Genomic DNA, 26850 nt, shown 5'->3' on the forward strand with positions numbered 1-26850 from the left:
TTCCGCCGAGAAGGTGATTGGCTGCAATCTGCCCTCTCTACAGGACCTGTTTGCCTCTAGGACCCTGAGGCGGGCAGGTAAGATTGTGGCCGATCCCTCACACCCGGGTCACAAACTTTTCGAGGTCCTTCCCTCCGGCAGGAGGCTGCGGTCCATCAGGACCAAAACCTCACGCCACAAAACCAGCTTCTTCCCGGCTGCCGTTGGCCTTAGTAACAAGGCCACCTGACGTGGACTCTCATCCCGCCCCCACACCTCAAGCCTGTGTTATGTTAACACACACTACATTGCACACTGCACATTGCACATCCACTTTTGCACTCCTGCCCTGCTTTTTGTATTGTAGTACTTATTGTGTTTGTGTAGTACTTACTGTGTTTTTATGTTTTATGTTATGTGTAGTACTTACTTGTAATCCATCATGAGGTTCCATGAACGTTCATGTTAACTAGGCTCTACTTAAGTTTTGACAAAATGACTCATCACTTACAAAAGTACTCACCGAGCGAACAGATATTTCAATTCTAACACATAATAGGCCTATCGTATGATTTTGAAAACTACAGTGAATAGATTAATATAATGAATATCGTGATCACAAGGATAATATAGAAGCCCAGAAACTTAAGTTTGCATTATTTCAAGATTATTTTGAGATAGTTTATCATTATTTTGAGATACTTTGACATTATTTTGAAAAAGCTTCTCATTATTATGAGATACTAAGTCATTATTTTGAGATAGCATACTAGGTCATATTTTGAGATGTCATACACATATGTACATGCATATGTATTCATATACATATAGACTACATATTAGAAAGCTACTTCATATAACATAGGCTACTGGCTTTAAATGGTGTGTTGATGTTTGTCATATGTTTATTTACAGAAGGAGGAGTTTTCAAAATTTCGCAACAGAGGTTGTAAATTGTTCCATCAGGCACGACAAGCATGTGATCACCCAATCACGTAGCCTGAAGTTTGTGCTCTTCCTGAACGAACTGTCAGAATGTAACTCACTCTGAAGACAGCGGGGAGAGCTAACGCATGTGCATAAGGCAGGCGTGTATGAATTAAGGTAGGATAAAAAGGAGCCTATTATCGGTATCTATAACAACGAACCATTCTTTTGTTGGTATATTGCCAGTCCTAAGATAAGATGTATAGGCTTATGTACGTTACAGTTTTAATTTACAGTAGGCTAAATCATAATTATAAATTAATTTGCTGTGAGCTAGATTTGTCTTTATTTGGATGATCCTGTTTTTTCTATGGCGAACATTGTCATTCTAATTTATTATTAGACTTTTTATTTTGTTAGGCCCACTGGCTCGTATTAACTGTATTACCCTGCATTGGTATACTCTAGCAAGTTGTATACCCACACCCTGCATTGGCTCATCAATATGCGTGTGAACAGACAACTTAACCGCTGCCTGACTGTGCAGTCAAGATGGTTTGACGTTTGATATTCGCTGGATATTCGATGGACTTTCGTACATTCTGAAACATTACAGCTTGATTACTTTATCGAATTCATAGAAAGTACACTATAGTGCGTGTAGTTTGTGAGTTCAAAATCGAATATCGAGCGAATACTAAACGTCATTCCATCTTCACCGTTCTTAAGTCGATAGTAAACTACGTCTGCTTTATGGACTCGATTGTGGATTAAAGTGAGTGTAATTCTAAAAAAGGTACGTTTGCTATAATCATATTTCCTTTCCAGCAGAAACAGTTTTAATTGCAGTTATTGCATTTGAGAGTTAATCAAGATAACACTATTTGCATAGAAGCAGTAGGCTATATGTTGTTTCCTGTTTGGTGCCAGTTCAGAACAGCCACAAAGAAAAATCTCTGGATGGTTATATCTGATCAGAAAAGAGATTTCTGAACAAATACATGCTAGATAACTAATTAGAATTAGGCACTCTCATACATCGTATATATTTTGAGAAATGGAAATCTTGTTTTGACAAATGATAAATTCAGTTTTCATGGGTGTGTGTGTGTGTGTTTAAGTCTGAGGGCCCCTTCAGTGTTTGTATATGCATTCCTTATAAGCAAGTGTGTGTGTGTGTGTGTGTGTGTGTGTGTGTGTGTGTGTTTGTTTGTTGTGCATCTTGCACGCTAATGTCCAGACTCCAGCATTTGCTTTCAGCACATACTTGTAACTTATGCAAAATATGCCATCATTCTAACCAAATAGAAACTCAAAATTAAACCAGTGTTTTGTGATTCTATCCCACAGACCCCTCTTGTGATAATAAAAGAAATGGAAAACTCAACCTCTTCAAATGCACAGTTCCTGGACTCAGAGTTCCGGTACACTCTGTTCCCCGTGTTCTACGGTATAGTGTTTGTCCTGGGGCTGGGTGCGAACAGCTACGCGCTGTACGTCCTGCGATACTTGCGAGACGCGCGCGCCATGAACGAGGTCCGCATCTACATGACCAACCTGACGGTGGCCGACCTGCTCTTTGTCGCCGCCCTGCCTTTTTGGATCAGCTACTATGCCCGTGGTGGCGACTGGATCTTCGGTGACCCCCTATGCAGGATCACCGGCTCACTCTTCTTCATCAACACTTACTGCTCCGTCCTCTTCCTCTGCGTGATCAGCATCAACCGTTTTTGGGCAGTGACGCGCCCGCTGCAAGCCGCCAAGTCGGACCACTGGAGGAGGGGCGTGTGTGTGTCTGTGGCAGTGTGGGCAGGCACGTTGTTAGCCACCATCCCCTACCTGGCCGCACCTGGTGTGCAAATGGACGGCAACAAGAGCCGCTGCCTGGAGGGCTACCAGAACGAGAATACCAACAAACGTGCGGGAGTGGCCGCTACGCACTTTGTCATTATCGGGCTGTTCTTCGTAGTCTTTCTGGTGGTCATGGTTTGTAATGTGCTGATCGCTCGAGTTCTGCTCACTCAGCCTCTCATCAAGGAGCGCTCCATAGTGCAGAACACGTCTGGCGGCAACAGCTCCAAGGTCCGGCCAAGTGGCACCAAACGCCGAGCGTTGCGCATGCTGTGTGCCGTCGTCACAATCTTCGCCGTGTGCTTCCTGCCGCACCACGTAGTACAGGGTCCCTGGACCCTGGTGGTGCTGGGTATGGCAGACAATTGGTCACAGAGCACCAAGCAGCGCCTGAATGACGCCCACCAGGTCACCATCATGCTCATGGGTCTCAACTGCATGCTGGACCCCGTGGTGTACTGCTTCGCTACCAGCAAGTTCCGCCAGTACGTTAAGGGCCACTTCAACATGTTCAAGAAGGGCAGAGCATGCAATACCCAGACCACCACAATGACCCACATCTCTATGGCAAACAAAAATTAAAACCTTCCCTCTAATGAAGCAAACTAATGGTACTGATTCATACCAGCAAAGCGAAACACTGGCTTCGCTTTGAGTGGGCGTGGTGTGTGGAAATAGCGTAACAGACTGGACTAGTGAGCTAGTTAGCAAGCTAGCCAGCTAGTAGGCTATCCAGTCACTTGTCTTTATATCAGAACTATAATTTTGTTAAAGTAAGCACAGGATTAAATATCTAACATACCAGGAACATTTGGCAAATTAATTACCACCAGAGACAACAAGTGGTAGCGAAATTTGCACTTAAACTTTTCCTAACTTCACTTGCTTCGCCCAATTCGTCTACGTCACAATCACCTGCCTCCAACAGAAATGAATGGAATACAGAACTTTATACTCCCTTCGCTGGCATGTATCAGTACCGTAAGGCAACTTAGCTGGAAGTCCAGACACTTTAGGAAATAGGGGGAGTATTGGCAGACCCCCCCTCCCCCCCCAATCCCAAAACAAATAAATCAATGATGGATAAAGCACATCTTACAGTATATTTATTGATTAATGCAAGTCACACTCGCTTAGACACATAGACGTACTGTAACAAACGATGTACCCTTTCTGAAAATGAATAACAGAGTGAGGAGCTGTATCATACTTCCTTCCCTGTGGTCAGCTTTTAACAGTGTGTCATCATATTGCAATATTTATAGATACAGAAAAGAAGAAAGAAAAGAAAAGAGAATTGAAAGGGCTTTTTGTTGTTACACTTTTTACAGTTACAAGCAAATCACACGTTGATGTTTTCAGTTAAAGTAAAGCTAAAGCTGCCAAAAGTGTATGTGTGTTGAATATTGTATGTGAAGCTGGTCAAGCTAAGATAGCCGGGTTGCACTTTATTTCAAGTATTCATCGGTGCTTAATGCAGTGACAGTCTGTTTGAATGATTTTGTACAGTGGACTTCTTATATTAATCTGTTTTTCAAGACATGCCTATTGTTATGGTTAGAGTTAAAGGTTTAACATGTATGAAAAACGTACTTGAGTAATACAGTGCTTTGAAGCACAACGTACAGTACTGTGCACATGTTTTAAGACATTTTAAACAGTGCTGTAAAGTGAGGATGCTTTCAAAATGACATGAATAGTTTTTACTTATGAATTAACATATAAAGTGTAGCAAAGCAAAAATACCTTTATCAATTTCAGTAAAAATAACTGCGTAAGACAAATGCCTAAAACCTTTTCGCAGTACTGTATATATGAAGTCAATGAAGGTATGAAGCCTGAGCTGACTTAAAGGAAAGGTTGACCGACAGTTGTAAGATCAATAGTTTGCAAGATTTTTTATTTTCTTAATTAAAATGAATTACAAGCCTTAATCTTACTTAATGTATTATTACATATCACTGTAATTGATATGGGAATGTTAGATAATATGGAATAATGTGGAAACTAAACGCATGTACTTCACATATTTATTATGTTTCAAAGCCTTTTTTGCGCTGATTCACAAATATTATGTTTGTATGTAAAAAATAGTTTTTTTTGGAAGAGAATGTTTCTTGTAAAGAGGGCTGAATGTTAATAGCTAAAGCTCCCTATATGTATGCGTGGAAATAAAGCTTTATATGTTTACATAGAATTATAGATATGAATGTGCTCTACGGCATGTCCGCTTAGAATGTACCCCAGGTGTTGAAAAATCTATGAAAAATGATGTTGATGACACAGTACAGTTGTTTGGTCCGTATTTTAAACCTGTTACCACACATCCATGTGTCAATAGGTTGCATATGATTAGGACATGGGCGTATTGCGATGTGATTACTGATCTCTATGGAAATTTCAACAACACAGTTCCCATGAAGTGGATGTGAATGACTATGCTGTCTGGAAGAAATGACTACAACAAATAGCAAACAGCATTAAGACGGGACCGTAGAAAAGGGAGACTGACACAAAGTCTTGTCATTCCGGCTTCATATGGCTGTATGACATATTATTGAACTTCCTTTAAAGTTCTTAGCTGCCTAATAATGATAGGAATCTAGACAGTTAAGGGCTGAGAGTCTAAATATAAAGAGAATGACAAAGGGAGATAGACAGACTGTTTAGACAACTGCGATGCATGCAGAGAGGGAGACTAAGCGCTTGGCATGTGGCTTGGCTAAGAGGACCATAGAAAGAAGAACAAGAACATCCATTTCTATTCGGTGTCTTCAACCATGTTCAATTAAGAACCCCTATTGTAAAAGCTATTACCCTTGGATCATTTTGACCTGAGATTCAATTAGCTTTTCAATTTGACACAGTTTCTGTGTAGAATTCAACCAAATATGTGTTTTCAAAGTTGATTTTATTTCTCTGTAGCGCCCCAAGAAAGCCACATAGATTGTAAATGTGCGGAAAATGTTGAGTCAGTTTCCCAAAATAGCACTGGTATTGCTTTTAGACAATTTAGATTATATTTTATCATAAATTCAATCTATGGTGCCACCTTTTGAATGAACACAAAAGAAAACATCAAGGTGAAACACAACACAAATGACACTTTGAACATGTTCAAATTAAGACAGAGAGGTTCTGGTTCTGTAACATTTACTTAGACATGGATAAGCAGGGTAGAAAGATTGATGGAGAGAAATTATACAGAAAGAAAGTTTCTACGCAGGGTTTGAGATAGGTAGAGAGGGGTTGTTCTTGACAAACAAGGACATTTTGGAGGAATATAGACCTTTGCAGATTAATTAGATTATGCAAGGAATAATCCACAATTGGGTGTGCTTTTAAGGCAAAATAATGCACAGCCATTGAAGGCAAGGCAAGGCAAGTTTATTTATATAGCACAATTCCTACACATAGGTAATACAAAGTGCTTTACAAATGAGCATATAAAAATATAGAACACAGAAAAAAACAAGCTGAAAGAACATAGAAAAGTTAAATCAATTAAAAAGTATTCGATCAGTTGTATCAGTTAACAAAAAGCATCTGATAACCGTTGGATCTTAAGTCTAGATTTGAAACTGGCGACAGTTGGAATACGTTTAGTGTCATCAGGAAGTTGGTTCCAGAGCTGTCAGTTCCTTCAGTAGGTATTATCAACAGATTTTTCTCCAGTGATCTGAGAGGTCTAGCAGGTGTGTACTGCTGAAACATATCTGAGAGGTAATTTGGTCCTGTCCCATTTAGTGATTTATAAACAAGTAGCAGTGCTTTCAAGTCAGTTCTGTGACTTACTTTTCGTAAGAACTCTTGCAGCCGCAGGCTGAAGCTGTTTTTTAAATCATGTTTTGACATAAGGCCTTTCCGTTTGGCAATGTTTTGGCTTTGTTTTTCCTTCCTCTTTTGTCTGTTCTAGAAGCACTCATAAGGGACGTTTGGGGGAGCTGACTCAATGAGGGTAGTAACACCGCTTGCATGACCCAATACAAAAAAGCTGAAAAAAAGTTTATGTGTTAAAAAATTTATTAAAAATGACTTGTTTAGAAGATATATAATGTTCAAAAGAGCTAGCTTTACAGTAAGTTAAGACGAGGTAACAGATTCATGTTGATATGTAACATGCTATCTGAAAAAAATGCTTATTTGGGTTGTTTTCTGTACACAATGCCCTGACTTAAACTGGAGAGTTTTTTAGTCTCTGTGATAGTTGGACAGGTTACTGGACATACAGAGATAGGTTTGTCATGGGAGGGAGAGAAAGTGGGGAGTGAGGGTGGGGATGGAGCAGGTGGTTTGGGTGCTGAGCCTGAGCCCTTGGGATTGGGTCTCAGGCTAGAAAGACAGCCTGCCAATTGACAGCAGCCTCTCTATACTTTCAGGGAACTTCAGATGATGGGGTGGGGATGGTGACAAGGAGTCAAGAAAGTGGGGGTGGAATGTTGGTGTGTCTTCCTCAGCCTGTCCTCAGCCTAGGTAGGCGATAAAGACTGCTGCTGCACTTCAATCTTATCTGTTTCCATTAGCTCACAATCTCCATTTGACTGCTGAGATCCTGGCGATTTTGGTGCTGATGATTGCCTAAGCGCTATTCCTTGTTGTCACGTTCTTGCGTCATTCCAGTGGTCCCAACCAAGAGCATTCCTCCTCAGCTTCAGCCTGTGGGGCTTTTGTTGTGGATCCACAGAGTTCTTGTTGTTTTCCTCATGGTCACTCTGTACGGCTGCTGAGTGCTTATCATAGGGCCCAAGGTCGTTGGGTGATGGAGGGGGAGAAGACAGTTGTCACTCAAAACTTTGGTCCCTATCCAGCTGAGTTCTGTGCTATTTGGTCTGAAATATTTACTGTGATTCCAGAATAGGTTGAAATTGTCTATAAAATTCATCCCAAATGAAAAACAGGTTTTTGCAAGCCAGGTGTTTAAGTGAGGTTCAACCGACCAGTCGAGAAAACACAAAACTTCTAGGTGTGGACTGCTGATAAAAGTGTTTTTTTCCAAGCTCATTTAGGGCACAGAAAAGTTCCTTAAAATCTTCTTGGAGGTAATACTGCTCTTTCTAAACATCATTTGCACCAACATACACAATAATGCGTTTGATAGTTTTATGTTTTGAGTAATGATGTAGTCTTCTACTGTCAGAGATACAAATGCAATAGTAAGAAATAATATAATATAATAAAGATGGGCATTTAAGTAATAGTGATAGTGACCAAAAACCCCAATGCTAATCTTAATGCAAGGGTCTATATTTTAGTATCTAATAATTATGTGCAGTCACCATCACAAGAGAAGCTGGGTCACATTTTGAAGTGCTAAGGTCTAAACATATCTAAAAAACAAAGGATGAGGGGGGCACTGTGGCGCGAGCCAATAAGCCAATTATGAGTATGCAGAAAAATGTGATAATGTGATAGAGCAGTTCATATACCTTGTTCTGCATCAGAAGTTACTTCAGGTCATATTCAGCCAAAAACAATAGGCGTTACTTTCTTGTAGCAGGTACACTGAAAGTGATCAAACATTTTTTTCGAGAAATATGATTTTTGGGGGTCATTTTTAAATGGACAGCCATGGAGTTTCATTACTGATTTATATAATTTTGCAATGGAATCAATTCTGGCTGAATATGACCTGAAGTAACTTCTGATGCAGAACAAGGTATATGAACTGCTCTATCACATTATCACATTTTTCTGCATACTCATAATTGGCTTAATTGACAATAGGAAGGTTCCCTTTTGTGAAGCTAAAATATCTCAGGCTATAGTTTTGGCTCTCGATCTCGACACTACCCGTGTTGGTGTACAGAGTAAGTGTAGGTTCCCTCAGATTCAGTCAGGTTGATAAAGTTTCTCTCAGGCTAGTTTTGGAATTCCATTACGAGACTGGGGTTTGGTGGTGTCTTCTCTTTTTAGTGTAGATATGGGTTGTCTGATTGATACAGGTTCTCTCAGGCTGGTCTCATGTAGTTGAAGGCGTGATTGAGTGGTTTTAATCCTGTCTTCTTTAAGTGAGCGTAGCAAAGCTTTGGTCCTCTGCCCTGAAGGTGGGGTTTAGGTTGGAGTAGACCTTCTCAATCTCCACACTGTTCATGTAGACATCGCCATCATCATCCACTGGAGGAATGTTAGCTCCTCTGAAACCACCCAAATGCACAAGCATGTTTGTAAGCAAATGCTAATGCTAATGCTAACAATGCTTTTTAAAATGTCTGCCACTGACTAATTATCCACCTGCTGTATAGACTTGGAGCCTATCAGCATTGTCTGAAGTACAGCAGCAATCCATAAAGCACATGTCAGTCAGAGTGCCCTACTCAAGTTTTTATCTTGTGCAATCTATTCTTCATCAGTGTACTTTTACAATAAATATTGACAAAAGACTATTTCAAATTAAAGGATCACAAAGACTGTACTCCTCTCTTCAGGAAAAAGACAGCAAAATATGTAAAGAGTGCATTGATGATTCTACAACTGAAGGCTAATTAGAATAAGGTACTCACTTTGAACCTTTAACCAGGAGGTGGCAAACACATGAAGACCAAAACACCAAAACAAAAAAAACACGGCCAGTTATGGTCATGAATAATGATAGTAATAATAAAATGGTATAATGTAATATTCACACATATCAACTTGTGAACTTTTGCCTACTCACCATAGTCATTTGGCTCAGCGGTTCTGGTGTTTGGGCTAGGCCTCTCTTTGAGCCAGAGCCACAGCCCCAGCGCGACGAGGAGGAGCAAGGCCAGCAGACTCAGGCTCAGTGCAGCCGCAGCCAGACTCACACTCCCTGAGAAATAAGGGAAGAGGTCAAACGAGAACACAATCACCAACACTTCTCATCTCTAACACTGAGGGCCAGTTCCCCAGTTACAACCACATAGTATAAAAACATCTAAAAATAGATCATGAATAAAAAAAACAGAAGTATAACAATTATATCTCATATAGGTTCTCAGATGTGGTGTTTTACAATGAGTATGGCGTGCGACCAGTTAAAATGGCCATCAATCCATGTATTTACATTTATCTACCTGAGTTAGGTATGGAGAAGAAGTAGACCTGATAGGCCGGGCTTTTCCGTGTGACGTTTAATATCTCACTGTGGCCACGGCAACGGTACTCCCCACTGTCCTCCATTCTGCTCAACACCAGCTGCTTCTCAGTGTCTACTTCCTGCCACACCCTTTTCTTATCCAGTCTTTCCCAGCTCCAGGCAACAGAGGCGGGTGTGGAGGAAGCTTCACACTTCAAGGTGACGTTCTGGCCCTCCTCGAAGATGTGAGCACCGTGGCTAGCCTCCACCCATATTGCAGAGAAATTTTCTGGAAGGAAACAGTGGGAAACAGGGAAGTGTAAGCCACTCCAGGGTTCGGTCTCAGTATTCTCCCCAGCTCCCTGGGTAGTGAACTTACAAGGGGAATCGGACATTTTTTAAGGCTGTCCCATTTGAAAAAAACTTAACAATGCCCAAACTTGAATTCACCATCAACTGATTTATTACATAAGGAAGTCAGGACCGAAACAAAATTTCCCACAGGTGCTCTGAATGCTGCACCTGGCCAAACACACAGTATGTTCCACCTATCCCTGCTCTCAGCACACCTGGGCAAAGTCTCGATTAGCTAAATTAAGAGAGCTTCAGCAAATCAATAGTGCCATTGATGAATTTAGTAGGTATGCAACTGACCAAACCAACACCACTTCATCCAAAGAGTAGAACAGGGTCACTTAGTTCTTAGAGTGTTATTAGAGTTATTAGATTTCTTACCATGTATGCTCCATACTGTATCGGCTATAGATTGTGACAAAGAGCAAATGTACAATCCCGAGTGCTCTAAAGAAGCATTTTTCAGGATCGGATCACAGCATTCCATTTCAGTAATCACCATGCTGTCCTCTTTCAATTCTGTGATGTTAAAACAACCTGTAAATAAACAGAAACAAACTAGATTGTCAGAAAGTGGGATACCATTCTTTTTAGAAAAAAAATACTGTAGTCTACAAATTGACCACAAGTAGTACTTAACACACACTTTCTGTCCAAAATGATGATGGCCTATTATAATTAGCGACCTGCCTGTCCGTTTTTTGACTGACAGCTTTGTTTGATGGACGTTGTCAATTCTAGCGGTGACGTGGGAGACAGATGACTAGGGAGACGTGCGTGTACATGTGCATGTGTGACCGCTTGAAGGTGTACATTTTAGAAGTGCTTTGCTTGAGCCTGTACTTGAATCAGTCTTGGAGTCTGATGCTCTCCTAACTGAGCTCATAGTGTCCCTGTGGCCACGTGTGTGAAGCAACGGTGTGATGCATCGCTAATGATTTTCACAGCTGCAATGATGAGCCGGCTACAGAGATGTCTGTGTGTTGTCAGGAATGTCAATCACTCTGTCAGTTTTGATGGGTGTGTTTAGACAAATATTTATCATTAAGGGTGGCATAGCGTCTTTTTCGTACTGATGTGATGGGGGCAACATGTCGTGGAAGAGATGAATGACTAGGAACTTGTGGCATAGGTACTGTATCTGTGTGTGTGTGTGTGTGTGTGTGTGTGTGTGTGTGTGTGAGTGTGTGTGTGTGTGTGTGTGTGTGTGTGTGTGTGTAGGTGTGTGTTTGTGTGTGTGTGTGTGCATGTGTGTGTTTGTGTGTGTGTGTGTGTGTGTGTGTGTGTGTGTGAGTGTGTGTGTGTGTGTGTGTGTGTGTGTGTGTGTGTGTGTGTGTGTGTGTGTGTGTGTGTGTGTGTGTGTGTGTGTGTGTGTGTGTGTAGGTGTGTGTGTGTGTGTGTGTGCATGTGTGTGTTTGTGTGTGTGTGTGCATGTGTGTGTTTGTGTGTGTGTGTGTGTGTGTATGTGTGTGTGTGTGTGTATGTGTGTGTGTGTGTGTGTGTGTGTGTGTGTGTGTGTGTGCACCAAAGATGACCCGTCAGTCCTGTTTTGTCAACAAACAAAAAACTGTAAACAGGAACTAGACGCCGTGGAATAGCTTCAGGTAAACTGTTACAAGCACAGGGTTGTGGCAAAAGACCCCAAACACTAGCATAGCTATTTTGGTGTTTTAGTAGACTAGTAGGTGTTTAGTAGACTAAAACACACACTACATTGTAAAAACGAGTCAGAATTCTGGCAAAACACACTCTAACAACTGAAAACCAAGAATTTTATTAAGAACAGAATTTTATTTAGTATTAAATTGTTATGATGATTAAGGTTGTTGAATACGCCTCTTTTATGTCTGACAGTAACTATCTCGACATTAGTGTAATTGTCCTAGACCTTAAGATATTACAAACCAAATCATAGATGTATAGACCATTTTCAATTAATTTCATTTATCAATGTTATTTTGGTTTGGCAAATGACAATGATTACATACGTTGTCTCTGTACAGCCCCCTGTACAAAAACATACTGTGTTAACCCTTTCGAAAAGCAAGATTCCTAATGTTGCTATACCAGTGTATTATACTCATATTGAGAGCACTGACTTAACTACGTGACTGAGGGCACTAAAGATCTATATGACTGAAAGCATGAAGTTTAATAAGAGATTTGTCCTTTTGATTGAGAGTTCTAAAGAACTACGTGACTGATAGCACTGAAGATCTATATGACTGAGAGAACTTCATGATTGAGAGCATGTAGTTCAATAAGAGATATATCTTTTATGATCGAGGGCATTGAAGATTTTCATGATTGAGAGCGCCAAAGATCTAAATGATCTTATGTGCCTGAGAAATGGCCATATGGCTATAAGTTCTGAAGAACTAACCTGCCTCTGCGTATGGATAAACCCAGAGAAACAACCCAGCGAAGAAGATCCAGAGCATCTTAGTGGCGTGTTGAGGGACGGGGACCTGCACCGACTCGTCCAAGGCTTGGCTTGGTCCTCTCTGGCACTGTTAGTCCACAGTGCAGAAGTTTAGAGGGCGAGGGAAGTGTGGAAAACAGGAAACAGCCGGCGAGGAGGAACCTCAAGCTTCCCTCTGAAAGGAGGATCTGACTCCTCTACCTGCTGGCCTCACCTCCCCCACCTGAGGTACTTTCTTTTTCACACAAGGCTTTTGTTTCTCTCTCCGACCTCCTCCTCCGGCCACATTAATTTCCCCCTAGTCATAAAACACAGTGTTCCCCTAGCTTAACCTAACTGATATAGAATACGAATAGAACAAGGGGCTAACAACATTAAAATCATTTTCCAATCATTGATCCAGTTTTCTTCTGGATCACACACAGTGATGAGAAAGTGCACCCTACCTGTACACGAGGTCGCTTTGGATGATGGTGTCTGCTAAATGATCCATTGTTACAGGACAGTACAGTGCATCTTTGATATCTCCAGGGCAGTGAATTCAAAACTTCTTCAAAACTTCAGCTCTGCTTGATTTCTTTAACTCTTAACACATACAGTATAAAAGAATGATGGATACTGAGAGAGTTTAAAAGTGTTACCATCCTGCAGAGTGCAGGGGGTTCAAAGACCAGCTGAAGTTTCAAATGAACACTAATTCTGAATGCAGATTTGATGTGATATGATGCATTAGCGCTTGTGTAGTTTAATAAGGGATATATTTAATCATGTTTATGTCATTCTCTGAGACTTGATCTAATCCATTAATAGCTAATGCACTAAATGCCTCCATTACACCAGAGTAGATCAAACTATCACGTTGTACAGGGCTTATTACCATAGCTGGAAAATAAAGTAAAAAGCAGCAGAAACTCAATTGTTTGGAATTAAATTAGCAAAATTGTAATTGCCATATCTCACTGTGATCTGTAGGGAATGGATTGGGGATTGAACAGAGGGACAGAGAGAAAGTGAGTCATCTAAATGGCCATGGTAAGTCAGAGAAGTCACGGTATGACCACACAGAAATGTAAATGATGTCTTTTCCAATAATGGGATTGGATTAAGAGTTCTGTGGAATCAACTCATCTGTGAGATCAACGTAGTTTAGCATCAGGGGAACAGTCAAGCCTGAGTTTGTTTTGGTTTCTGTTTGACTACAACTGTATTTGGACCCATCCTGTGGATTCAGTCCTCTCAGGGCCTCAGGGGGTACCGGCAGAGATCACGTGCTGATGGGAATGTCTCTGATGTGATCTTGGCCTCCTCTCACTTCAAATATTTCTGTGACTCTGCTGGAAAAGTGGGGGGTGTCATTAACAAACATTAATCGTTTGGTTCCCAGGGAGCACACTGACACTGAAAACTGTAGAATGTGCCCGGACTTTGGATAAAACAATCATTACGTATAATGAATAAATGCGTTTAATGAAGTGTCCTTGACTGAGGCCACCACTGTGCCTCATAGCAACCTGTGTGTGCCTGACTCCACCTGCAATGACGTAACACTTCTGTAGTGGTTTGAGTGCTCAACACTGGTGAGGTGCTGGAGTGTTAGGTTGCTAAAGAAATGGAGTTCATTCAACATCATTCTTTTTTCAAATGAATGCCAGTAATCAGTAATGTGAATCATTGGGTCCAATAGCATTTCCGAGAACTTGACCGTTGTTGTGGATCTGCATATGCTCCTATACGTAAATTACTTATTTGCTGAGGATTCATGTGTGTCTTTAAAAATATCTCATGAACTTAGCTCCCTGTTGTCCTTTGGGAGGTCAACTGACATGTGTTTCCATCATTGCAGTTGTCTAAACTATGTCAGTATGAGTGTATGACTCATTTCTTATACAGACCATGGGAGTTGATAACGGAGAAAACATTTATGAGGTTTATAGACAGACTGAAATTCAATTTTATGTGGACATCATTCTGTTTGAATATCAGAAAACAGCCTTCCTTTTATATCAGATCCAAGAAGATGAATGTAGCAGCAGGGCAGGCAGGTGACCAGAGAGGGAGAGAAGATGCAGGATGCACAGGTGACCAGAGAGGAGGCGCAGGATGCACAGGTGACCAGAGAGGAAGAGGAGATGCAGGATGCACAGGTGACCAGAGAGGAAGAGGAGATGCAGGATGCACAGGTGACCAGAGAGGAGGCGCAGGATGCACAGGTGACCAGAGAGGGAGAGGAGATGCAGGATGCACAGGTGACCAGAGAGGAGGCGCAGGATGCACAGGTGACCAGAGAGGAGGCGCAGGATGCACAGGTGACCAGAGAGGAAGAGGAGGATGCACAGGTGACCAGAGAGGAAGAGGAGGCGCAGGATGCACAGGTGACCAGAGAGGGAGAGATGACACAGGATGCACAGGTGACCAGGTGATGAGGTCAAAGAATTAAACTGCTATAGTAAACAAACACTGTTGAGCACCAGAGCGATGCGAGATGCAGTTGACTGGGTTCATCCATTAAGAACTTTGTGTAGACGTTCAGGTAAATTCAAAGAGATGTTTCGTCAGATTGCTATATTCAATTATGGTACCTCAAGGGCTGTCAAACCTCTCGTCAGACTAGATGCACTGTTAGACACAATGCCATCCGCTCTGTCCTCACACAATATGACTGTCCTCACTTCCTTGGAGGAAATGGCAGAAAGCAATTGTCCTAGTGCAGCCCCTGCGAATGGCCTGCAACACCAGTTCATGGAAGGCAACACGGCACTGGGTCATGTGGTGGCAGAATCTGAGATTAGAGGGTTAGAATGTCTCAGTACTTCATCATCATCATCATCATTGTTTATTCAGGGAGAATTGACTGAGCACAGGGCTCTTTTGCAGCAATGCTCTGATTGAGGCTACATAATACATACAACAATAAATAAACAAACCATAACAAAACAAAACAGACAAAATAAATAAACAAAACACATTAAACAACTCAGAAAATAATAATAATTCTCGCCAAAGAAAAACACAAACCGTCCCTGACATGCAGGCTGTGGTTTTCACGTGAAACAGCCTTTTTGCGCAGAAGAAATTTGATTCATAAAACATTTGGCGCTGCTCAGGCCTAACAACGCCCATGGTACAGACAAAGGATATCTGGCATGACAGATATGCCAGTGTGCGGTCTGTTGAATCTGGCATGACAGATATGCCAGTGTGCGGTCTGTTGAATCTGGCATGACAGATATGCCAATGTACAGTATGTTACGTGGAAGGAGTAGATTCAATCTTAGTCTTTCAAACAGAGATTTCTCCTCTGATCCTTACCTGGCAACCCTTTAGCTGATCCACTTGATGCGGGTCATCTGCCAGATCTGCATCGGAGAAGGTCAGGTCATCGGAGCAGAGCAGGTCAGGTCTTTTATCAACTTATCATCTCATTATTTTGTTCGTCCCCTAGGGTGTGCTGCTCTAAGGTGTTGATCTATGATAAAATGCTATTTTGTTATAGATCAGTGGCACAGGCCTTGTGAAATGTATTCATTGTAAATGGACTAGTGGTTATCAATTAATTGAGGTGAATAGACCTGGCAGTCATATTTATGATATCTGACCTCCTTGGTAAAATGCCCATTCATTTTAGGTTATCATGTGCAGTATTTGTCTAGAACGGAATGCAGAAAACATTTGTTAAGTCGGCTTATCTGTGAAATGATTTATTTACTTTGTCTTGCTTAACACCTTTACTTGGCAGCCAGGGAATCTCCAAAGTTCTTTGAGTGGGCTGGCTGGCTCAGTTGTCAAGGTACACATAACCAGGCTATATCATCTGATAGCCTTATCAGATCATAAATATGCTGGAATTTCAGCACTGTGATAGATCAGTGCCACAACTGACAACCATTTCTGACAAATTGGACAACTAAGTATCACTACCATGAAGCTTACCCCCCCCCCCCCCCCCCCCAGTGCTGTGTGAGGGTAACTCTCTCCTCTTGGGCAAGACTAGGCTTGGCTAGCACTAAACCCCTGGGGACTACCTTAGCCTTAACCCAAGGCTGCTCATGATGTCAGACGGTGCTCCGACGCATGAGACAGTACAAAGGAATGAGAGAGTCATGGCATGCGTGTGTGTGTGTGTGTGTGTGTGTGTGTGTGTGTGGGTGTGTGTGAAACCAGGAAAAAAATAAGAGAAAGAGAAAGAGCCTCTCCCAGCACGTGTGTAACTGATTCCCGTAATAAAGCAATTTCTGAGAAGTGAGGATATAGTGTGAATGTGTGGGTGTGGGAACATGGAGGCTGCCATGTGTCTTCACTGAACTCATTCTTCCATGCAGTAGCCTTCATATCCAGTCTGAAGAACACAACCCAGAATCCCCCCCCCCCCCAATGGGAGTGGACTTTTTTCATCCCCGTTTGGATTTTCCTTGTCCTGCACCTGGAATACGCACACTGATTTACCCCTTTTTGAACTTCTCTAGTAAATAGCCCAACAGTACTCGTCTCTCTCTCCCCTTTGACAGAAGCTCAGATGAGCTGAATCACACAGTGAGCCTCTACACAACCTAACTCCACTGTCTGTCTCTCCTGCTCTTGTGGCCTGTAGCTAAAGGCCAGGAGCAGAAGGTAAGGCATATCCTAACTGTCACAGGGTGTGGCAAAGGTGGAAGTAATTTAGGGCCACACGAGAAGTAAGCGCAATGTGAGTGTGAGAAGGTGAAATCCCCTCCCCTTCTCACTGTGACTCATGAGGAGTTTGGCCCAGGTGTGGGGTGGACTTCCCAGCCACAATGGTTGGATCCGGGCTCCCCCACCATAGTGGCTGGACCCGGGTGACCAAATTGGTTCAATTAAACCCTGCTGGCTGCCTCTATTTAAAGGGCGCCTCATGTTCATGAGGAGAGACTTTCTTGAGATGGCCATGGGAGAACTTTGCGAACAGGCATGAGAGACTGTGAAAGGCGTTTGCGTTTAAGAAACACTTACCTGCTGTGAGGCTAAGTGGATGTGGTATCTAGCTGTGTGGATACTGCTTTAGATATGTTCCTAGAGAACTTGTGCTTTGTGAATATGTTACCTGTGAACCTGTGCTTTGAAGATGTTCCTAGTGAATTTGTGCTTTGTGAATATGTTCCCTGTGAACCTGTGCTTTAAATATGTTCCTTGTGAACTGGTGCTTTGTGAATATGTTTCTTGTGAACCTGTGCTTTAAATATGTTCCTTGTGAACCGGTGAATAGTTGATCTGTGCCTAGCATGCTCAATAATATGCCTAGTTTTGCTTAGTGTCCCTAGCACTTTGAGTGCGGCTGTCTTTGGTTTTGAATTTGTTTGTTTATTGTATATACATGTTTCCTCACAGTGAGAGAAAGAGGACGTTATATCGGACATGTAATAGATGTTGGAGTGGAAAATGATGACAGTTTCACACTAACAGAAGTACATGTGTGAAACTGCCTTCCTGTTAAGCTACGGTTTGCCACAGTGCGGTTTCCTTTTCCTGCTTTTCTTGAAACTGTGTTTAGTTTTTCTCAACCTGATGACAGTAGGACAAATCCAGAAGTCTCACACTCATCTATGTAAAATGCTGAAATAAAACAGATGCTGTCTAAATAGATTCAATTCTGTCTTCATATGGCATTCGAAAGCCATCACATGCTTAGTACACGGACACTGTCGGATGTGTTTTCCCCAAAAGTAATATTGTTAAATTATCTTTTTGAACACACTCTCTCACACACAGTGGTTGATGCAGAGGCACACTTTTGGGAAACACATCCTTAGATCAATTCAAATGAAATTATAATGAATTCACACACACACACACACAGACAGACAGACACGCGTGCGCACACACACACACGCCCTTGGACCAGATCTCCTCTATCCATTGGTATGCCATTGTCATTACCCACACTCCTCTCCCCTGCTCTCACACAACTCATATTGCACATTAATAGATTGTGAGGAAGGAGCAATTTGAAGGCTTGTCTTTGGCGTCTTGCCGTTCATTAACCACACAAAACATACAGGACTGATTAAAAATTGGCAGGATGGCAGGGATCTTATACGCAGAGACAACGCACAAGTCAAGGGTGGACAAAGACGCTAATACACAAGGAAAACTACACCAGGGCATTACACATAACACACAGACTAAATGGCAACAAAATTACGCACTACACTAACACAAACACAGGCACATTCTAACTTTGAACATTACTAACAGTAACTTTGACATTCATGCGCTATGTGTATTTATGTCTGCTGCAAAGCACAGGGTTTTAATGGTGGCTATGAAAACCACCTCGTAGCCATCAGTTAACTAGGCCAACTGTAACACCACAGTGTGCTGTCTAAGTATTGGGTGCTGGTAGGTCTCGCGAGGCAGAGAGTAGCGCTTCCAGGACATGAGGCAAATGATTTTACCACATTGTGAGGTTACTTGCCAATGATGACCCTGTTCTTTCCTCTTGGCTCAGACCGTTGCCATGATTCTGTCAGTCCACAGTGCCAACATGAATACTGAACCTTGCTTGGTAACACAGTTGTCAGAGGGATTGCAGCAACAATCAGGTCCTTGCCAGTGGTTCAGTTTTCAGTTCTAATGAATGGCGCTCAGGATACTGGGAAGAAAGCTCATGTCCATATGTTTTAGATAGGTGGACCAAGACCTGGTGCCACAGGAAGCCTCTGTGAGACTGTATCAATCTCCAGAGCACATTAATAGCTAGTTTGGCTTTCTGCTCACCAGTTAGCCCTGGTATTTAGGGCTAACTGGTGAGCAGAAAGCCAAAATAGCTAGTTTGGCTTTCTGCTCACCAGTTAGCCCTGGTATTTAGGGCTAACTGGTGAGCAGAAAGCCAAACTAGCTATTAATGTGCTCTTGAGATTGAACTACGGATGTTGTAGCCATGTTGAGACTAGACCTACACCTTGGTTACAGGATTTGATCAGGTAAAAGGTTGAGGTGAAGATTAGTAACATGTACTAATGCAGTAGGGGGGGGGCTTTCACATCCTGACTATTGGGTGTGATACAGAAGAACTGTCAAACCGGTTGTAAAAAAAAAACTGTAGTACATGTTTATACCTCCAATTTGTACTTTATATTATTTACAGTATTTTATTGCACCTTGCATTTTGCACTACGTCTTTCATATTTACAGCTCTCTGTAATAGTTTTGGGTGGCTAGACCATCCTTTCTCTTGTTTTCTCCGCTTTGCTACAGGAGAGCAATATACATGTACCGGTTTCACAACAACTTACAGTCCCGGCTAATTCTGTACTATAGTTAATTTCTATAATTTTAGATACACTATTTAGTAAGTACACATGCTGTACATTGTTAATTAGTGTGTGTGTTTAAAATATACTAAGAGTACTATAACGTTAAGTCTTCACTTAGAATTCACTCAATGGTTGTTGTTTCATTTCTGACCACTGGGGGGCACACCTTATCCATAAATTCCACTTCTCTCGCTCTGTTAAAGAGTTAGACTGAAGACGGCATGGAGTGGATAAAAGACCACCATATGATTATGATAAGCCTGGATCAGAGAGCATTTAAATCAAATGTCTCTTCTTATATAATAACTCAAACTAAAGTCATTTTGAATGATATAGTGATTAACCCATGTATTCACCAAAAGAGTGAAGTGTTGTTAATGTAGGCCTATAGATGAGAACTCCATTGTGTTTAATATGCACGTTCAGTCATGAACTTTGCCAGGTGCGCGTGTGGTACTTTGTCTGGCGATGGCTTTGAAAAGCAGCGGGTGGAAAAGGCGCGTGCTGGAGATGCCATCTGAGTTCCATTTCTCTAAGTGTTCTATGCGGAGAATGAATTTCATTTGATTGATGGAGTCTCTTTGGAGAAGCGTCACGCGTCATAACGATGATGAGCAACTTCCTTCTGCTTGTCTGGCATCCCACGTGGGGAGGAGGGGGTCTGGGGGGTGGGAGTGGGGGGGGGGGGAGTAGTCTATCTTCTTCTCCTCCATTTTCTCTCGCGCGTTTCTCCAAAGAGACCCGACGGTAATAACAAAAACAACAGCTTCAACATGGGCCTCCAAAAGGCAGCTTCCTGTGGAGATACGGGAAAATGACTCAGTTTACTTTTCATGAGAGACGAGAGAGAAATTATCATCATTCATCACGAACCCCCGAAGGATTGGAGGATTAAGATAAGCTTGTTGTTTTTCTGCCTCTGCTCCACACGGCACTGCGCAGCACCAACGGAGAGACAGAGGACTCACAGACAATCCCACTCCTCTTAATTTCTCTCTCCCAGCTGGGACACCAGGGAGACGCTGACTGCTTGTCTTCCAGTTTCTGTAAAAATGACAGTCAAGTACCGCACAGACTCTCTTTCTCTCTCTCTCTCCCTCTCACACACACACCTATTCTCTTTGTCTGTCTCACATACACACCCAAACATACCAGTAGAGCATATTTCTTCAAATCGCTTAGCATCTCAGATGTCCACGTTCAGGCTTAGACACCTACACACACCAGCGCACACATCCTGACAAAAGATGCAAACACACAGAAGCATGGACACGAGTGCAATCGCAGACACTGACTAGTACATACAGTATGTAAAAAAAAAAAACACATGCAAATGCAAAACACAATTATTTCTCTGCATGTAAGCCCCTCAACATTGTGTGTAGCTTTGTGCGATCATGAGTATTTGTGTGTGTGCATTTTGTTGTGTGTACGCCTTTGTGGGTGTGTATATATGTGTGTGTGTGAGAGAGAGAGAGAGAGTGTGTGTGTCTTGTGTGTGTGTGTGTGGCGTGCGTGGCTCTGGCTCTCTGGCTCTCTGGCTCTCTGGCTCTGAATCCCTGGTCCTCCGCTCTGGTGCTGATGCACACAGCAGCCTCTGCAAACAGCTGTCTGGGCCTCTGATACCGTCCCTCTGCTGAGTAGAGACAAACGCCACCGCCGCCACTGCTGCCACTGCTGCCACTGCTGCCACTGCTCCGAATACAACTCCCAGATTACAGATGGCACTAAAACCATGGCCTCAACCGGATTTACAACATGTAAACACTGTTGGGGTAATCTTACCTCTGGTTGTGTGTGGGGGGGGGGGGGGGGGGGGGGTTGTGAGGGGTTTAGAGGCTGGCAACAGCTGGCATTGGTACAAACTGATGGGCGGAGGGGGGGGGGGGAGGGATTGGGATAAAGGGTTTCACTGCTCCACTCAGTGTAATGGTGTACATATTAATGTTACTGAGTCTAAATCATGTCCATGTGTATTTGTGAATGTTTTACAGCTTACCTAGAATCTGAGCCTGGAACAGACACACTGTTATTACTGCTAAAAACCTTTGTCCTATTGCATTTGTGTACTATACAATACTGTAGTCTGTGTTCTATGGCCTTGTGCATTGTGTACTCTACAATACTGTACTCTGTGTTATATGTCCTTGTGCATTGTGTACTCTACAATACTGTACTCTGTGTTATATGTCCTTGTGCATTGTGTACTCTACAATACTGTAGTCTGTGTTCTATGGCCTTGTGCATTGTGTACTCTGCAATACTGTACTCTGTGTTATATGGCCTTGTGCATTGTGTACTCTGCAATACTGTACTCTGTGTTATATGTCCTTGTGCATTGTGTACTCTACAATACTGTACTCTGTGTTATATGTCCTTGTGCATTGTTTACTCTACAATACTGTACTCTGTGTTATATGTCCTTGTGCATTGTGTACTATACAATACTGAAGTCTGTGTTCTATGGCCTCTTGCACATGTAGTTGCTGATCCTGCGACACGCTGATGCAGATAGAATGCTCAAATCAGGATTGGCCGAATTGGTGGGATGAGGAGATTATTTGCAGAGGTCGCAATGGGGGCGCGTTCCATGGTCAGACGGCGCATAATGTGCTCGCTCCAGCCAGAAAACTGTCCGTGTTTGATTACACACACCAGGGAATACACGGACTAGCATAGACGGACACCAACCCTGGATCGACCTTAGCGCCGCGCCGCTTTGCGGCCCAAGAGGTTTTCCCCGTGCCTGTGAAGAGCCGACAATCAGCCAGTGGCTCAGGGGCCCACCGGGAGACGCCTGAGCCGCGGCGTCTGTGTGCTGGATGAATGAGGCACGGCTGCCCAGTTCTGCGGCTCTGGCACTGTCCAGATGCACGAGCGGAGAAACAGATAGAGCTCGAAAGACAGCATGGGAGCGGCGCCAGTAATCCACACTACAGGCACACGAGAACTAGAGAACGAGACGGAGGAGAGATGGAGAGGCCTGTGGCTACGGCGAAACATTTTTTTCTGACAAAAGACAATCTCTCCTCCTTTCCTCTCCCCCCCTCCTCTCCGCTCTCCTCTCCCTCTCTTTTGTCTACTCATCCATTGTCCTTTAAATAATTTCCATCTCCTCGCTTGTCATTAGCCAGCTGCCTGCCTAATGAATTTCTTATCTCCCAATTTACAATGGCTGCCAACAATAAAGTTGATTATTTTAGTGTAAGCATTCCATGGAAAACGGAAGGGGGCTCAAAAGAGGAAGTGGCGGGAGGAAGCGGTGAGAGAGGGAGAGAGCGGGGTGTGCTTCTGTACGTCTCACCCAACTATAGGCCATTTTGGAAATCATAAGAGCTTTATTGCATGAAAGCTTAGAAGCACGCAACACAGAGAGAGTCGGAGGGACAATGCAAAGAGTGTGTATGTGTGTGTGTGTGTGTGCGTGTGTGTGTGTGTGTGTGCAGGGGAAAAAAATGCTCAAAGGACATGATACGATAGCACAGTGCGGCGCAGCGCTTAACAGAGTGAGACAGAGAAGAAGAAGAAAAAGGAGAAGTCAGCTTTTCAAAAAAAAAAAAAACTAGAGAGGAGGAGGAGGCACCCCGCAGCGCACACGAGAGGTTCGAGAGACGGAGCGTGCCTTTGAAAAAAAAGAGAAGGAGAAAAAGAAAGAAGAAGAGAAGACGAGAAAAATGGAAGAGAGAAAAAAGGGGGTGAGGTAGCAGATGGAGATGTTCTGCTCCGCTACGGCTCCTCCTCAGCAGAATTAACACTGGGGAGCGGAGCCCAAGGCATTGTCTGAGAGTGGGTGTGTGTGGGTGTGTTTGTGTGTGTGTGTGTGTGTGTGTGTGTGTATGTGTGTGTCAGAGAGAGAGAGAGAGTGTTTGTGTGCACGTGTGTGTGAGAGAGAGAAAGAATGTGTGTTTGTGTGTGTGTGTTTGTGTGCGTGAGAGAGAGAATGTGTGTTTGTGTGCATGTGTGTTTATCTTTATGTGTGTGTGAGAGAGAGAGAGTATGTGTGTGTATGTGTGTGTGTGTGTTTGGAAGAGCGAGAGAGAGAGTGTGTGTGTGTTTGTGTGTGTGTGTGTGTGAGAGAGAGAGGCAGAGAATGCATGTGCAAATGAGGGTGTGTGTTTGTTTATGCTTTTGTGTGTGAGAGAGTGTGTGTATGTTTGTGTGTGTGTGTAGCGTGTACATTTGTGAGTGTGTGTCTTCGTCTGTGTCTATGTGCATGTGTCTGTGTGTTGACAAGGACGACACTCTACCAAAACTACCGGCACTCCAAAACAGCCCAGAAGGCTTTGCAGGTAGATATCACAGTCCACTCACACACACACACACACACACACACACACACACACACACACACACAGTCCAGTGTTGTCTCACACCTCTTTTCCTTTGGCTGTGAAAATGATGCTATTGGAAACAGGTATGAAGTAGTTTCTTCTCGCTTTTGGCATTGTTTTGTTGTGACGGGCAGCAGGTATGGATTACTCCGCCACTGGATGGAATAAATCACCCAGGAGGTCAGGGAGGGTGTCATCATCATAGTTCTAGTCACAGTCACTGATAGAGTCAGAGTCACTGATTTGTATCAACTGAGGAATGCATTCTCAGGGTCTTATAGGCACAGGAACCTTCAATACCATGAGACTGGTAAAGGTGAATCACATACCTGAAGCACTTCTACACTTGTTCATACACACACACACACACACACACACACACACACACACACACACACACACACACACACACACACACACAAATGTCCTCAAACACAGAACTATACATGGAGGGCTTAGTAAGCATAGACACTATAGAAACAACAGTACGCTAGTGCAATACAGACTCCCTTACTTACTTATATATTCCCATGTATTCTAACATCTCAATCCCAATCAGAAGTTTGTAGTTTAACATCATGTGGAGATTCATGTACACACGCAAATGTGAGCTGCAGCCATTTTAAATAGCACACACACATACAGTATACACACACATCAAACAGATACACACACAAGCACACACTTTCTCCCTCCCTCACACACACACACATACACACACATTAAACAGATACACACACAAGCACACACTTTCTCCCTCCCTCACACACACACACACACACATACCTAATCCCCTCTGTAATAGAGAGAGTTGCAGGAGAGGAAATGTGATTTTGCGAGGGGAGAGAGGAAGACCTCAGGGCTATAGAGGTTTTAGAGAGGCTGAGACTTCAACCATGTGCTCTGCAATCACAACTCTCTCTCTCGCTCTCTCACACACACACACACACACACAGACACACACACACACGCACACACACACACACACACACTCACACCTAAGCCTACAAGCACACACACACACACATGCCTAAACTTACATGCACTCTCTCTCACACACGCACACACACAAACACACGCACGAGCGCACAGAGCTGCCGAAGAGAGAGAAAATAATCTAGTCTTGCTGAAGGTCGCGGCGTGGCCGTGCCTCTCTGGGTCCTTCCTGTGCGCTGGTGCTGGTGCTGGTGCCGGTGCTGGTTCTGGTGCCGGTGCGAGCGCTATACGACAGATTGTTAGTGGTGGGACATGGCTCCCGTGTGGAGCACCGGGCACGGACACGCCAGCACTCGCTTGGCACAGGCAGGTGGAACAGCCATTTGGCAGGGTAGAGCAGGGGCCTCACGGTGCCACCTCCGCAACACACACACACACACACACACACACACACACGCACACACACGCACACACAGAGACACATTTTCTCTCTCATTTTCTCTCACACATGCACACATACACACTCAAATCCATTATAGCGCAAGCAGCCATCTCCAACCCCTCTATCTCCACCTGGTAACTGCCTGCTGGAGCCAACTCCTCCCTGTGGGTTCTGTGCTGGTGACTCTATGGGGGAAGCTGAGGTACGGGATGATGGCCTTTACTCACATATGTCCCTGTTTTTCAATCCTCTGCGCTGAGTAGATGGAGAGCTGCTTGTGTGTGCGTGTGTGCGTGTGTGTGTGTGTGTGTGTGTGTGTGTGTGTGTGTGTGTGTGTGTGTGTGCGTGTGTGTGTGCGTGTGTGGAGGTGGGGGTGGAGGAGATATAGCAAAAGAGAAGGTGAGACTTTATGAAGGCATCCATACATCACCCCCATGTGTCTCTCAGCTCTCCTTCTCTGTCACACCCAGTGCCCCAGTCCATTTTTAAACGCCGGCGATATGATAGGGAGCCCCTTTTTTGTCTCTTTTTAAAACAGGGTTCCGACCTACATGTGTCATGGCAGAATGCCGGGGTCGATCCATCTTCAGGAGGCTCATTCATCACCGGAGGACGCCCCGGAACCTGACCTTGCCACGGCAACATCGGTCCTGTGACATCACAATGGCCTGCCGTGTCTGTTACCTGGCGACTAAATGGTTACTGAGGGAATTGAGCTGTGGCTGCCCTCCTTGTGATTTAAAATGAAGGATAGAATAAGAGCAGAGAGCACACACACACTCTCACTCTCACACACACACACACCCACACACACACACACACACACACACACACACACACACACACAGACACACACACACACAGACACACACACACACACACACACACACACACACACACACACACACACATAACAAGCATATACATACACATTCATAATCAAGATTTTGACAATTACAATATTGTAGTCTTCAGGTAATCCAGTTACTTTGCAATTGTGGTGACTCATTTTCTTGCATTTGTCACACTTGAAATTGTAATATAAAACATAGACACAGAGACAATAAATTGTACTTTTCCCCTTTTCTCTCTCTCTCTCTCTCTCTCTCTCTCTCTCTCTCTCTCTCTCTCTCTCTGTCTCCCTGTGAGTTTGTGGACGCATGTTCTGTATGCTTATTGTTATCCTATTTTCACTGATTCCACTTTGTCACATTTGTCTGTCTTTGTGTGGAGCGCTGTCGCTCAGAGCCAGAGAAGCTCTCTTCTTTTCTCTCTCCCTCATAGACTGCGGCGCAGCTGCT

At 43.4% G+C, this 26850-nt stretch overlaps 2 protein-coding genes across 2 annotated transcripts; one reads left to right on the forward strand and one right to left on the reverse strand.

The window, feature by feature from the left end:
* The first annotated feature begins 1024 nt into the window (after positions 1-1024).
* Positions 1025-5042, forward strand: ptafr (platelet-activating factor receptor). Its single transcript, XM_031580840.1, has 2 exons — positions 1025-1083; positions 2257-5042. The coding sequence occupies exon 2, from the start codon at positions 2281-2283 to the stop codon at positions 3337-3339; it is 1059 nt and encodes a 352-aa protein (XP_031436700.1). The 5' UTR covers positions 1025-1083; positions 2257-2280; the 3' UTR covers positions 3340-5042.
* A 3411-nt stretch (positions 5043-8453) lies between these two features.
* Positions 8454-12796, reverse strand: LOC116223519. Its single transcript, XM_031580561.2, has 6 exons — positions 12531-12796; positions 10529-10684; positions 9792-10082; positions 9413-9547; positions 9258-9264; positions 8454-8891 (listed from the first exon to the last, which is right to left on the reverse strand). The coding sequence occupies exons 1-6, from the start codon at positions 12586-12588 to the stop codon at positions 8762-8764; spliced, it is 777 nt and encodes a 258-aa protein (XP_031436421.2). The 5' UTR covers positions 12589-12796; the 3' UTR covers positions 8454-8761.
* Positions 12797-26850: the final 14054 nt, after the last annotated feature.

The sequence above is a fragment of the Clupea harengus genome, chromosome 14 (assembly GCF_900700415.2).
Source record: "Clupea harengus chromosome 14, Ch_v2.0.2, whole genome shotgun sequence".
Lineage (NCBI taxonomy): Eukaryota > Metazoa > Chordata > Actinopteri > Clupeiformes > Clupeidae > Clupea > Clupea harengus.

Excerpts from the sequence above, each read along its gene's own strand:
- ptafr (XM_031580840.1), top strand. The coding sequence starts at position 2,281 with ATGGAAAACTCAACCTCTTCAAATGCACAGTTCCTGGACTCAGAGTTC.
- LOC116223519 (XM_031580561.2), bottom strand. The coding sequence starts at position 12,588 with ATGCTCTGGATCTTCTTCGCTGGGTTGTTTCTCTGGGTTTATCCATAC. Across the intron at positions 10,685-12,530 it reads TTATCCATACGCAGAGGCAG|GTTGTTTTAACATCACAGAA; the intron begins GTTAGTTCTTCA and ends GTTTATTTACAG. Across the intron at positions 10,083-10,528 it reads TACAGTATGGAGCATACATG|AAAATTTCTCTGCAATATGG; the intron begins GTAAGAAATCTA and ends GTTTCCTTCCAG.